Source organism: Ovis aries, chromosome 23 (assembly GCF_016772045.2).
Source record: "Ovis aries strain OAR_USU_Benz2616 breed Rambouillet chromosome 23, ARS-UI_Ramb_v3.0, whole genome shotgun sequence".
In the NCBI taxonomy this organism is placed as follows: Eukaryota; Metazoa; Chordata; class Mammalia; order Artiodactyla; family Bovidae; genus Ovis; species Ovis aries.
Genome location: NC_056076.1, coordinates 4,102,501 through 4,115,200, shown reverse-complemented (window position 1 = coordinate 4,115,200; position 12,700 = coordinate 4,102,501). Strand labels below are relative to the sequence as shown.

Here is a 12,700-nt window from a genome sequence, read left to right as displayed (position 1 = left end):
TTATCACCTCTGCTGGTATCGTGTTACTGCTCGGTTCCTGAAATGATATGGTTTTTAGAAACTAGGCTCGTTCACATGTGCAGAAAATAGGTACTTTCTTAGCATGCCCTCTTAAGGCAGATAAAACTGAATAAAAGTAAGAGGAAGATGCTAATGGAGCTCTTTTTAGAATTCTTTATGCAACTGTCTGGTCAAGACATGTTGCTCATAATTGATGTGTCCATTACTTGAATTCTCTTGTAATTATAGTCAATAAGTCTTGTAAATGTGTTAAAGCTCACTAAAAGCATACAAATTCAAGAACAGAGTAAGGCTAATAATTTAAAATAATCAATGTAGGCATTTCAGCACTTAATTTCCCTTGTGTGTTGATAGCTGATCATTCTTAATCCATTAAGATTTATTTAGTCGTTTACAATGCAAAATAGGTTTGCACTGGTCACTTGTGCCATTTGAAAATGTCCACCAGGTTAAGTGCAGAATGTAGTCCATTAGTCTTCCTTGACTATATGTATTAATTGCATTTAAAATCAAGTTAATGTGGATGTGAAAGTGAGGTAACTATCAATATGTGACAAAGCAACCCTACTTATATAAGTTACATCATCGATTGTAACATTTAGTAAAAGTTAGCGTACTTTTTAACAACTGGTGTTGGGCTTATCGGCAGGAACATTTTTATTGTGTTCTGAGGCACCAAAAAAAAGCTGTGTTTCTGAGTACCCAACCTCAGCCCGCATTTCAGTTTTGCAAGTCATTTTTTGGGGGAGGTTGCACTCCAGGTTTTAATCCAACTCCTGCCCCCTCCCCCCCTTGGGGCATTTTAGCATGAATTGCCTCTCTGATTCTTTGCTTATATCATGAGATAGTCATTGAAGGATGGTTATTAATGGTTGACTGGAAGAGGGCTTATTCTTCCAATTGCTGTTTTCATATTTTATGATTTACTATATGTTTTATGTAACCTTTTCTTCCCATCCTTAAGACGATAAAAGCAGCACTAGAAGAAATACATTAGTTTTGTTCATCAAGGACTGTGGGGAAAGCCTCCTGAGCGCTTGCTGGTGTGCGGTCTTCGCATGAGCAGAGGAGTGTCTCCTTGGCCTCTCAGCGGTGATCCGGGAGAGCCGGTCGCTTTCTTCCCGCCCCGTCCCAGCAGCTGGGCTTTAGTTCTTCGCGCCGGAGCTCATCAGGCCCAAAGGCTGTCTGAAGCCCATGCTTTCTGTTCCAAGCCGCTCTCGGGTGCCATTGGCACGGTCTTCCTGTGGGAAGACGGGAAGCGGGTGGCTTTGCTGGAAGGTTCTCACGTCAGGGCTGGTGCGACGGTGTGGCAGCCTGGTCAGCATGGGCAGAGGAGCTTAGGGGCCTCCGCCTGTGCACGGCCAGCGCAGGGCACTGGGGCGCAGGGCACCGGGGCGCAGGGCACCGGGGCGGAGGTCTGCTCAGGGCTTCACCTCTGGCTCTGGGTGGCAGCGGCGCTCAGTGTTGTTTGTTGAATGAAGGAATAAGCAGCAGGGCGGGTGAAGTGTTCAGTGTCGGGAAGGTTGTGGAGTGGAGAATCTTTAGGTGATGGGTTGAATCCGTCTTCCTTGACTCTCTCAGGCCTAGTCTTCCTGTGATTTTTCAAGTGTCACGTCCGCGTGTGCATAGGGGTTGACCGTGACTGCAGTTGAGGAAGGCCAGTGCAGGCCTGAGGAGAGGCTTAAAGTCTTTGGATTCTTTAGGTAAAATTGTAAGAAGGTGCCAGAAGGCTAGAGACCCTCTTCATTTATCCCTTTCAGAAAACCTCACAGACCAAATTAAAAAAATAAAGCCAAAACAAAAGCCAAAGAATGGGACGGTTTAATGATTTACTTATTTCTAATAAATATGTATCTAATATTCTCAGTATGCCTAAAGTGTGATAGTGAAAGTGTTAGTCACTCAGTTGCGTCTGACTCTTTGCGACCCCATGGACTGCAGTCTACCAGGCTCCTCTGTCGGTGGGATTCTCCAGGCATGAATACCAGAGTGGGGTGCCATTTTCTCCTCCAGGGGATCTTCCTGACCCAGGGGTTGAACCTGGGTCTCTTGCATTGCAGGCAGATTTTTTATTGTCTTCCCCAGGGAACCCTAAAAGAAATTAAAAAATATGAGGTTTTACAAATTTTGCCTGATAAATCCTATGCCTGGATTCATGTTGGGATGGGTCTGGCAAGTTTAAAAATGGAAACACCATCAGTTAGGAAAAAAGTGGGGACATTTCTTGTTTTCTTGTACAGGAAATGTGACCTCTAGTCACCAGTATTAGAATTTTCAAGGCACAGAAAGGAGATGTTAATACATCTCCTCTGTGCGTAAGATACAAAAAGTACTCAGGGCCTCTGTGATTTCTGCATGGAAACAGTCAGCAAGGTGACTTACGTAGGTGTTGTCAGTGCACCAGCAGGGATGGCTGAAGCCCGAAGGAGCGGCAGCCTCCACCCCGGAGCCGTGTGCCTTAGGTTGCAGGCCCCGCGGTTCTATGTCCGCTCTCCTGGGGGGAACTAGAGGGCCTGAATCACAAGATACTTTGAATCCTTTCACCAAAATTGTAACACACATATTGAGAGAGCTTTATCTTTTTGTTTAGAGCCCTGGTGTTCTTGTTGATTAATAATTTCCTAATTACCTTACCTTAAATGCGGTGTAATTTAAAGTGCAGGTAATTGGTTCTTCTCACTCTGTTCTTTCACAAGCCCCTTTACAGAATTCCCTGTCGAGATGAAATGTTTCCAAGTAGTGATAGGCTTAGTTTCTTCAGAATCATTTAAATAAACTGTAGTTTCTAATGTGACTGATAGAATGGGATTGCTGTAAGCTGCAGTCTCAACCTGCTTTTGACATTTAAACATATAAAGCTGACTAGATATAACCATTCAGGTGCTAAATATATTTTACATCTACTTCTCAGAGTAGAAATGGAAGTATTAAGAGATCTGGCTTCATTGTCATTGAACTGTGAAATATTCAACCTTGTCTGCCTGTGCTTAGTACTGTTGACTTTTTTATTTCTGTTAGAAGATTAAAATTAAATGCTTCACTTTTTTTGTCAGCTTTTGGGAATTAAATTGAAATTTAAGACTCTAAAATTTTTTACTGAGTGCTTCAGTTTCAACAAAGTATTCTGGGAGGATTTCTTTTCCCAAGGGCATTGCACCAAGTTCCATTGATCAAAAATGATTTATTGCATTTTTTTATTTGAGCTCTTTTTGTGTATTAAAGTCTACATATTTCACATTCTGTCTGACTATATTAGAAGAGGTACTTCACCAAGTAGGTACTATATATGCTATGAAAAATTTGGAAACATTGTAGCAGCTTTAAACTGATTTTTAAAAACATGATTTTGATTTATTTGAGGATTTAAAGGTTAGAATTAGAAAATGGTTGAGAGTGTTGCTTCTTATTAATATGGGTACTGATAATCTATTAGTACCTATATGCCAGGTAGACTCTACCTATTACTGACAATAAGTTTGTGGACTCTGAATTTTATCTCCTCATGTTTGAGTATAGATTAATCTTATTTCTTTATGAAATAAAAAAAAGTTGGTGCAGTGTTGAAATTTTTTGTTGAAATACTATTTCTTGAAGTTAATAATAGCCAGGATGTCAGTTCTTCTTATTTGCTGAATCATCACAGATTTTTGGCTCTAAAATGATCATAAAAGCAAATAACTTATCCACTGTATATTCTTATACTGTGTGGTATTAAAAGTAATATAGGGAATAATTTGGGATAAATGTTAGGAAAAAAATCTGAAATACCATTATTAATGTGAATAAATTCAAAGCTGCAGAAATATGAGGGAACCAGGATGTGGCCACTGAGAAATTTATTTGGTAATAAATATATTTTAAAAAGTATCAGCTACTCTATAAACATTTATGTTTTAAAAATGTTCCATTTAAAATGTGAGTGACTTTAAAAGCTAGTTTTGTGAATTGTAAGAAAAATGTTTGAAATTATTTAGCTCATCTTATCTGTTAATACTTAGTACTGCTCAAGTGTATCACTTTTGGCTTTAAATTTTAGAAATGTTGTTGAAAATTAGAAATACTCATTGAAACATTTTAAAGTCTTATTAATGGAATAATTATGAAATGCATGTCTGTTCAAGTTAGAAAGGAATGCAAGTGTTCCATTTTGGGGACAGAAAATTGTAATTAGACTATAAGTAAGATTTAAGATCTAGGCCTCTTTTAAAACTATCAGTAATGTATTATTCAAATTCAAATCATATTTTATGTTAAATTTACTTAGGATCAAAACCATTCAAGTGCAAGATATGCCATTTTGCAACAGCTCAGCTTGGCGATGCCAGAAACCATGTCAAAAGGCACCTTGGGATGAGGGAATACAAGTGTCACGTCTGTGGGTGAGTAAATTGAAACCATCTCTACCGTGGTGAACCAGGAAGCACGTGCGGGATATTCATTGTTTCAGGATTCAAAACTGATATGAGTAAGGGTGGCTAGAATTATGCATGCGTGTCCTCCTTTCCATTGTTATGGTAAATTCCTTAAACACAGTTATGACATTCTTCTCCCACTTCTAATCCTGTGCTGAAGATGAGCAATTTTATGGGCTACAAGGTCAATTTGAACCTGTAATCTGTAAATTGACTAAATTATAGGATGTTCATTCACATTGCCAGAGAGAACTGTAAATTCCATTTAAAGACATAAAAAAATATATAATATAGCTTTAGGAGTGTATGTGTATGTGTTTTTTCTTTTCCTATACTGCTCTAATTTTAATCGCATTAATGGTTCTTTGGATCCATTGGACATATTCTATAAGGAAAAAAGCAGAAAAAGATTTCATTTCAGAGACCTGATTATTGAGGCTTAAAAAGCCAGTGTATAAAGTATGTTTTTGTGTCACTTTATTTCAAAACTTGTTTTCCTGTTTTAGTTAATGGCTCTTTCCTCTAAAGAATCATTCATAATGTTTAATTGTCACTCAAATGTCTTACATTTAATAGGAAGCACTGAGATGCCTTAATGTAAAACTAATTAATTTAGCAGAAATGTTTAAAAGGCTTTAAAATGCCATGACATCTATGGTATATCATAGGACGTTCAGAGCTGGGTTTTTAATACCTTACTTCTGATTATAAGTATATTTTAATGTTATTATGCTAGAGAAATGAATTAATAAGTGCATCATATAAAAACACTTTATGTGAACCCTGAGAAACCTGCAGTTCTTATGGTTGGTTCACAAAACACTTCAGATTCAATTAAATTATGCAACGTGCCCATGTTATATTAGGTTTCTTTTTTCGGTGGAAGATTCTTCTGGTTAGCACTACTATAGAAATACCTTTTAAGTCACAAATAGCTTCTGTTTTTTAATGGATGGTACATTTCATCCCAGGATGCAGCTGCATTTTTTGACCCTTAAGATAGTTTTACAAATAACTTTGCAAGCAGTTTTATTAACCACGGTCTGTGATTTATTCATTGGCAGAATTGATGGTTCAGTAACTTGGGGCTAAAGTAAATGGAGATGAACCTTTGCCCTAAAGCCCCCTGAAGATCAGTGGGAGAATGAGTTTTGTTGCTACTGATTTTAGCTGCAAGGGTTGAGTGCCAAATGGTGCGTTTTAATTGCTCCAGGTCTTCGAATTTTAAAAGATATCTCGTTTCTGTTTTTACCATGTGAGTTATAGCAAGGAGGAAGGCCCAGACTGTGGTGAAGATTTGCTATAAGTTGGCAAAAGAAAAAAAAACCAGTTTCTTCTTAATTTCTGAGAAATAAGTAAACAGTTTTTGTATCCTATCTTATTAGAAACCGGATTCCATTCCTTTTTTATTAGTGTTACCAAGACCTGGGAAGAGAAGGAGAGACTTTCAGAGAGCAGTCTCTGACACACGTGGTGTCAGAGACACATCTGACCGGTTGGCTCTGGGTGTGTGATTTGAGCACTGCGCCCTTTCAGCTCACTGCTCACAATGAACCACTGACGTGCTGCACTGTGCTTTATACAGTGATTCCCAAGTAGAGTTGTAAGTTCATGAAGGCGTGTTGAGTTTTATGCTGCTTTCATAGAGGTCTACATGTATATGTGTGCATGTGGAAAAAGCACTGTATCTCTTAGAATTACAGTAGTTGTTGAATTTTATTTGACCAAGAAATAATAATTCTTAATTTGTTTACGTAAAATTTGACTTAAAAGTCACATAACAATAATTTGTACAGGGTAGATATTTTTACAGTGAAGCTAAAAGTTCTGAAGAATTTCAGTAAACTGAAGAATGCCTATTGAGTCTGTGTAGTTGACACAGAACAGTAGTGAGTGAAATACCCTTCAGTGCTAAAGACAAAGTGCCATAGGTTGTTCTGTGTTTTTGTGTTTCAAAGGGATAGAGCAGTATGCAGGCTAAAAATTGGAGTGAAAAACGTGAACAGAATGAGCACTGGCTATCAGGTGGGTCGCAGTAGGGAGCACTGGTACATTCACATCACTGACGATGTCGATTCATTATCATTGATGGCTAAATAATCTTAGAAATGCTCGGTGGGCCCATCCGTTCCTGAACATAAGCAGCTCATGCTGCATTTCTTCATTAGCTTTAATTGCTATCAATTTTACCTTTTAAAAAATCATGCTTTCAAAGGTGAAGTGATCTTTCAGGAACATTAACTCTCTAATTTTGTCACAAACAGAAGGTCCTGCCCTATGTTTTCTTTTTTTCAGTAGTTAGCATCTTAGTATCTGTTTTAAATTTTTATTCGTAATCCTTCCACTGTTGTAAGAAAGAAATGGTTTTTCAAAGAGTTCTGATCGAGTTATAATATATGAAAACAGTGGAGCAGGCACATTTTTACAGTGAAATTATTACTCACATTGTTGTACTATTTTTCCTTAGTAACTTCTTGAAAAAAACCTGACATTTTATGGTGAAATTGATGAAAACAACAAATGGTGCATTTCGTTGAATTGAGCTGAGAATTAATGTATCAGTTTATGTGATTTTTTAAATATCTTTATTTAAGAAGCTTTTGGATGCTCAGCAAATATGTATCTCATATATATATATATATATATATATATTTACTAAGACTTAATTTAAGGGTTGTGCATTAGCTACTCCCTTAATAAAGACTTCCTTTTAAACTTTTAATTTCCACTGTTTGAACCTACACTGATCTTCGAATTTTTAAGCTCAATTTTAACATCTCTCTCCCCTTCATCGGCAAATCTTTGCTACAGCTTATCGTGGATTTAAGTTATTTGACAGAAGAAGCTGAATGTATGAGATGTCTAATTTCTAATGCTGGCTAGAATTCAGAGCTCAGGATTTAAGTTTTGTTGACCGATGGTTTACGTGCTTATGTCGGGGTATAGGTTTCAAAATGTATTGCTCTGAACTTCCTGTTTTAAGAACATGTTATAGATAACTCATTTAAAAGCCTTTCACTCTACTTTCACTTTTAGGAGGAGCAGTTTTTGAATTACAGTTTCTTAATGTTTTTCTTACTTCTGAGCATGACCTCAAGAGGAATTGTATAGAATTTAGGTGAATTTTATAAATGATGGATAGTTAAAATGAAAATGTGCCCCAGGTTGGGCATAGGGCTTAGTGGGGGAGGAAATAAAAAAATAATAGAAAGCACCTTACATAGAAGTTAATAGTTTTGTTGGGAACATATGTTTAAAAATAGGTAGACACATTTTTACTAAGTCCATGATCTTTACCTTTGTTATTTTTCAGTAGTCAAGAGCTTAAAAATCACAGTCGCTTAAGAACATCATTATGGAAACCATGTTTTGTTACATTCATTTAAATTTATTTTGATAATCTTTTTCTCCATGTTTGCACACACACACACACAAACACAAATGTGTCTATATCATACTCTCAATTATAAATAGTATTTATGGAGTGCTATGGTTTAGGGTATACTTAATTAACACCCATTTCATTTGTTGATTCCAGTTTCATGAGCTTATTCATCTCATGTTTATTATTCCCATTGTACAGATGGTAGACTTGAGAGTAAAAGTATTTTTAGTGGTGGAGGTAAATTATGTGGTAGTAATGGTCGATCCCCATTTCCTTTCTTTTAGCTGTACCTTTTCTTTATTTCTTTGCTTTTGTTATATCTGTTGTTTTAGTTACTAATTTTAGTTTGTACTTATTTTTTTCTTCCTAGGTTGTTTTCTCTAGCGTGTGATAACTGTACTTGCTTCCTTCCAGCCCCTAGCCGCTTTTGTTTTCTGCTTTTCTCAGACTTAACATTATTTTTAAAAATTGCTTGCACTGTGTTTTACTTTAACATTCTCGTATTCATTCTCTTTCTCTTTCTTTTTTCTGGTCTCTCTCTGTTTTGCTTTTCTCATATTAAAAAGTTGTTTTAAATAATTTTATTTTTCCTCGTTGTTCTTTATGTGTTGATTCATTGTGCATGAGTGGTTACAAATTGAACATGTTAGTATGACAGAAATTATGCCTAAAAGAGTGAAGATTTTATTGTCTTTCCATTAGAATGAGAGGGGTAAAACTGATTATCTTGGGTTTTTGTTTTTCCTTACTAGTTATTACAAAAAAGAGTTATCGGAAAATTAGCAAGTGGCCTGTGATTTCAGGAATCCTGGGAGATGAAGCCTAACTTTTTATGTCATTATTCACCAAGACCCCAGTAGCCATGATTTAGGGATTATGTAATTTTCTGACTATGTTCCCTGTGTCTAGTCTTGAATCTTGTATGTGGAGTTAAACAGTTGAGTAGTACTTACCTAGTCAGGAGGGAATAAGAGCATTTACGGAATCTGTCATCTCTGGTTCATGGAAAGATTCTAGACATTTTCTATTGTATATTAATGTGCTTATGAACTGTTTATTCTCAGTTGGCTTAAGAAACCTTAAATAGAAAGTTACTAATGCAGTAAAACTCTTTTTTTTTTTTTTTTTAATGTGCGTGTGGCATTACCTAGTTTTTGTGCATTAGGAGGGATCTCTATGTAGATGATTATAATGTCACTTTCTGACCTTTGCAGCTTGAATAATTGTAAATCATTGCTTCATAGCGTGTCAGAGAATGTCTGTACTAGGCAATTAAATGGCAGAATATAATAGACCAAATTATTGCCTGTCATGTTTTCAACAACACAGTTAGTATTTGAGTTACACTTAATCATTACGTGCATTAGCAACTTCATTGGAATCCAGCTTCAGGCTGAGCATGAAGTACATTACATTATTTAAACCTCTAATGGTACAAGTCATTTATTTGTGTTGAAGTGTACAACATGCAGAGTTTCATAAAGCAAGGAACACTTGAGAGCTTAATTTATCCAAATCAAAGTCTAAATGCAGATAAACACAAGTGGCAAAAATTAGTAATTTTTATAGGCTGGAAATATTTAAAAATACATGGTTGTGGGTAATTGTAGGCAGCAGGAATAAATTAAAATCACTATTTTTAGTCTGCTTTGAGAACTAAAGCTGTGTATACCTAAATCATTAAAAGCACCATGGAATTGCATTTTTAGCTGAACAATTAATTACAGCCATCATATCTACAGATGTATCCAAAGAAAATAAGCTTTTCATTTGGCTGATTGTTTTGGTTAAAGAGACACAGAAAAAAGAGACAGAAAAGATTTGCTCTAGATTGTGTCACACATCATGCTTGTGTCAGTATGAAGGGCAGCACTTCTCAGTTTTGTAAAAATCAAAATTAACATTAGAGTACTCTTATGATACGGGACACATGTTTTATCTCTATAATACTTTAATGCTTTTGTTTAATGATATACTTTTGCCTTTAGTTTGAAAAATATAAAATTCCCATGTAGTGCTTATTGTCTCTCTCCCTGTCCGTGAGGAATAACCACATTTATACTAGTGGTTAGTGTATTTTTCTGATGCTGAAGTCCTTGAAATACCATTTAAACAGTGAGTGGATGTTATTTTATATTTTTTAAACAAATCACCTTTATTTTGAAAATCTAAGCGATACCATAGTAATTACATTAAAATAAATCACACTCTTTCTCAGATATGATTATAGGAGATTTTCCAGTGAGCTGTTTTGTGAACCCAGGAGAGCGCTGAGGGCAAGGTCAAGATAACGGAGAAGAAGCGGAAGAAAGCCTCTCCTGTGTCTCCTCACAGGGAGATGAGAGCTTTTGTGTCAGACCGTGTCCTGTGCTCCTCCTTTGTGATAAGTGTTTTCTTGCACTTTTGCCTCAAAGAGTCAGGTCATAGATTTATTCCAAGGCAGTAAGTATAGATCAACTCGTAAGAAAATAGCAATAGAATACACATTGTCCTTTGTTGGTGTCATGGTTGAAAACATTGACCTCTGTCTCTAACGTCTTTTGCAGTGAAAAAGTCTTATCTCAGTGACTTAAGTAATTTTTGCTTTATTTTTATTTTAAAACGTGCCATGGTGACTCTAAAAACCTGTTGTGGAATCAGGGGATTCTATATTATTTCCTGGGAGTGAAACACAGGAGGACAGCTACTCCCCTCGTTTTCTTTGCTTGTCCTGTGTTTTCTTTTTATTATTATTAGCCTGTTTTCTCCCTCCCTCTTCCTGTTCGTGTGTTTCTGAAAGTCCTTTGCTTTCCCCAGGGCTTTGCTCTTTGATTTGTCCAAGACTGAGTGAGAGACGCTGGAAGTGTGGATAGGAGGGAAGTACAATCGTGATTGAAGTGTTCGTTCATTCCCTACGGGGCTTGTTCTTGAGCATTTCCTCTTCAGTGGGCTCAGGTGGTGCAAGGGCCCTGTGGTCACGTGCTCCAGGTAGGAGACGGACTCGGAGGCAGAGGTAAGAGCAGAGCACGGTGGTCCGCAGCTGAGGGGTGCCCGGCTCTGCTGGGGAGCACCAGGAAAGGCTTCATTCAGAGCACAGGTCTGAGCTGGGTCTTGAAGGATGCAGGGGTATCTATATACTAGGCAAATCTGGACATTTTTAATTACTGAGAACGAAAGAGCAAAAGTGGTGAGGTATGGAATAGCGTGGGATATTAAGAACACTGCAGGAAATTCCTGGAGTTTAAGTGGCTAGATGGGGTGAAGTGGGGGATTTTTTTAAAAAGCATTAAATATTTATGGATCATCAGCATGTGCCAGTGCTGTTAGTTTTTAGGGTGAAAAGAGCAAAACAATGCCTGCTGCAAATGGATGGAGAAGACTCAAGCAGAGAAATGGCCCAGCCTTTTCTGAATCTTGTTGCTGATTCAGAAGGCGTTTCATCTGGTAGGTGGCACTGCTGTGAAGGTGAGTGGGGGCTGGCCAGGGAGCCAGGGGCGGCGCGTCCCAGGCGGGGCCTCGGGGATGCTCAGCCAGGGCCATGGCAGGTTCAGGAGCTGCCTGGACCCCAGCTTTGCCCGAGGAGGGGTCGCAGAGGACAGGGGACAGGCGGCCAGCGCCAGGCCACAGAGCCGCGCCCTGCCCCGTGCTGAGTGCTGGCTTTTCCCTCTGCTTTCCGTTACTTTTTTGTTCTTTTTTCCTTGTCTGTCTGTCTTCCTACTTTTCTGGACTGTGAAATAGGCAGTGAAAGGAAGAGGCAGAGAACCCAGTAGGCAGCGAATGACTGCTTCAGAATCAAGGGGCATGGGTATTGGCCATGGGGAATTATTTTTCAGATAATTTCATTGTTCACAATTTTAATTAGGAATGCTATTGATTGTGGATAATTGTAATGGAAACAGGTTAATACTGGTTCTGTGTAACTTTATGCAGCATATAGTTCCAACTAATTAGAAGGACACACAGTTACCTGCTCATACTGCAGATGTCCACATGCAACTGGTAACGTTGAAAACACTTGTTAGAATTGTGTTTCCATACACAGTTCATCTGGCTGGGCAGTGTGCATTGGACAGGAAACCGTCAATTAAAAAAAAAAAAGTACGCAGATACACTGCTGAGTAATGGATTTTATTCTCCTGCTTCTTAGTCCTTGGGTGTGTGCGTGCTCAGTTGCTTCAGTTGTGTCCGATTCTTTGCGGATCATGGACTGCAGCCCTCTAGGCTCCTCTGTCCATGGGGCTCTCCAGGCAAGAATACTGGAGGGGGTTGCCATGCCTTGTCCAGGGGATCTTCCCGGCTCAGGGATTGAACCTGGGAAGATCTCTTATGTCTCCTGCATTGGAGGAGGGTTCTTTACCACTAGCGCCACCTGGGAAGCCCCTAGTTCTTGGGTACTTTTCTTATTTCCAAGCACATAAATGGTTTTTGTTCCAGTGGGTTCCATCTCCACACCCACTGTTTGTTTTCACTCTTCCCCGGAGTTCCTTTCTTCCCCTTGCTGCCAAGGGGAAGAATGTTTTAGCATTTTACCAAAAACAAGTACACATCTTTTTTGTCTAAGTGTTGGAGTGCCAAGGAAGAACAGTTCCAAGCATTGCTTAATGCCACTCTCTTGATATATGAATTTTTAGAAAATTATTTTGGTTTTCTGTTCCCCTTCAATTTTAAAAAGTACTGTTTACTGCTGAGGAACCAAAGTGTATGAGTAGGAGTATGTTGAACTGGACCAAAGAATGGTTGTTTTGAAGGACCGATAAAGGGTTAGTTAGCATCATAAATACACTGTCAGCTTTACAGGTGGCTCTTGGGGAGCTAGAATATTCTTCCTATAGAATCTGGCTATATGTAAGATCTTCCCTTCTTATCTGTTTCAGAATTGCTGTCATAAATGAAATCAGTGAAA

At 38.1% G+C, this 12,700-nt stretch overlaps 1 protein-coding gene across 3 annotated transcripts in view; it reads left to right on the top strand.

The window, feature by feature from the left end:
• The window catches only part of ZNF407 (zinc finger protein 407), a 385,214-nt gene that overhangs the window by 30,284 nt on the left and 342,230 nt on the right, over positions 1-12,700 (top strand). For all 3 annotated transcript variants that reach the window (XM_015103570.4, XM_042239168.2, XM_042239169.2), the window contains exon 3: positions 4,286-4,400. In XM_015103570.4, the coding sequence (XP_014959056.3) occupies positions 4,286-4,400 (115 nt within the window). The remainder of the gene's footprint in view (positions 1-4,285; positions 4,401-12,700) is intronic.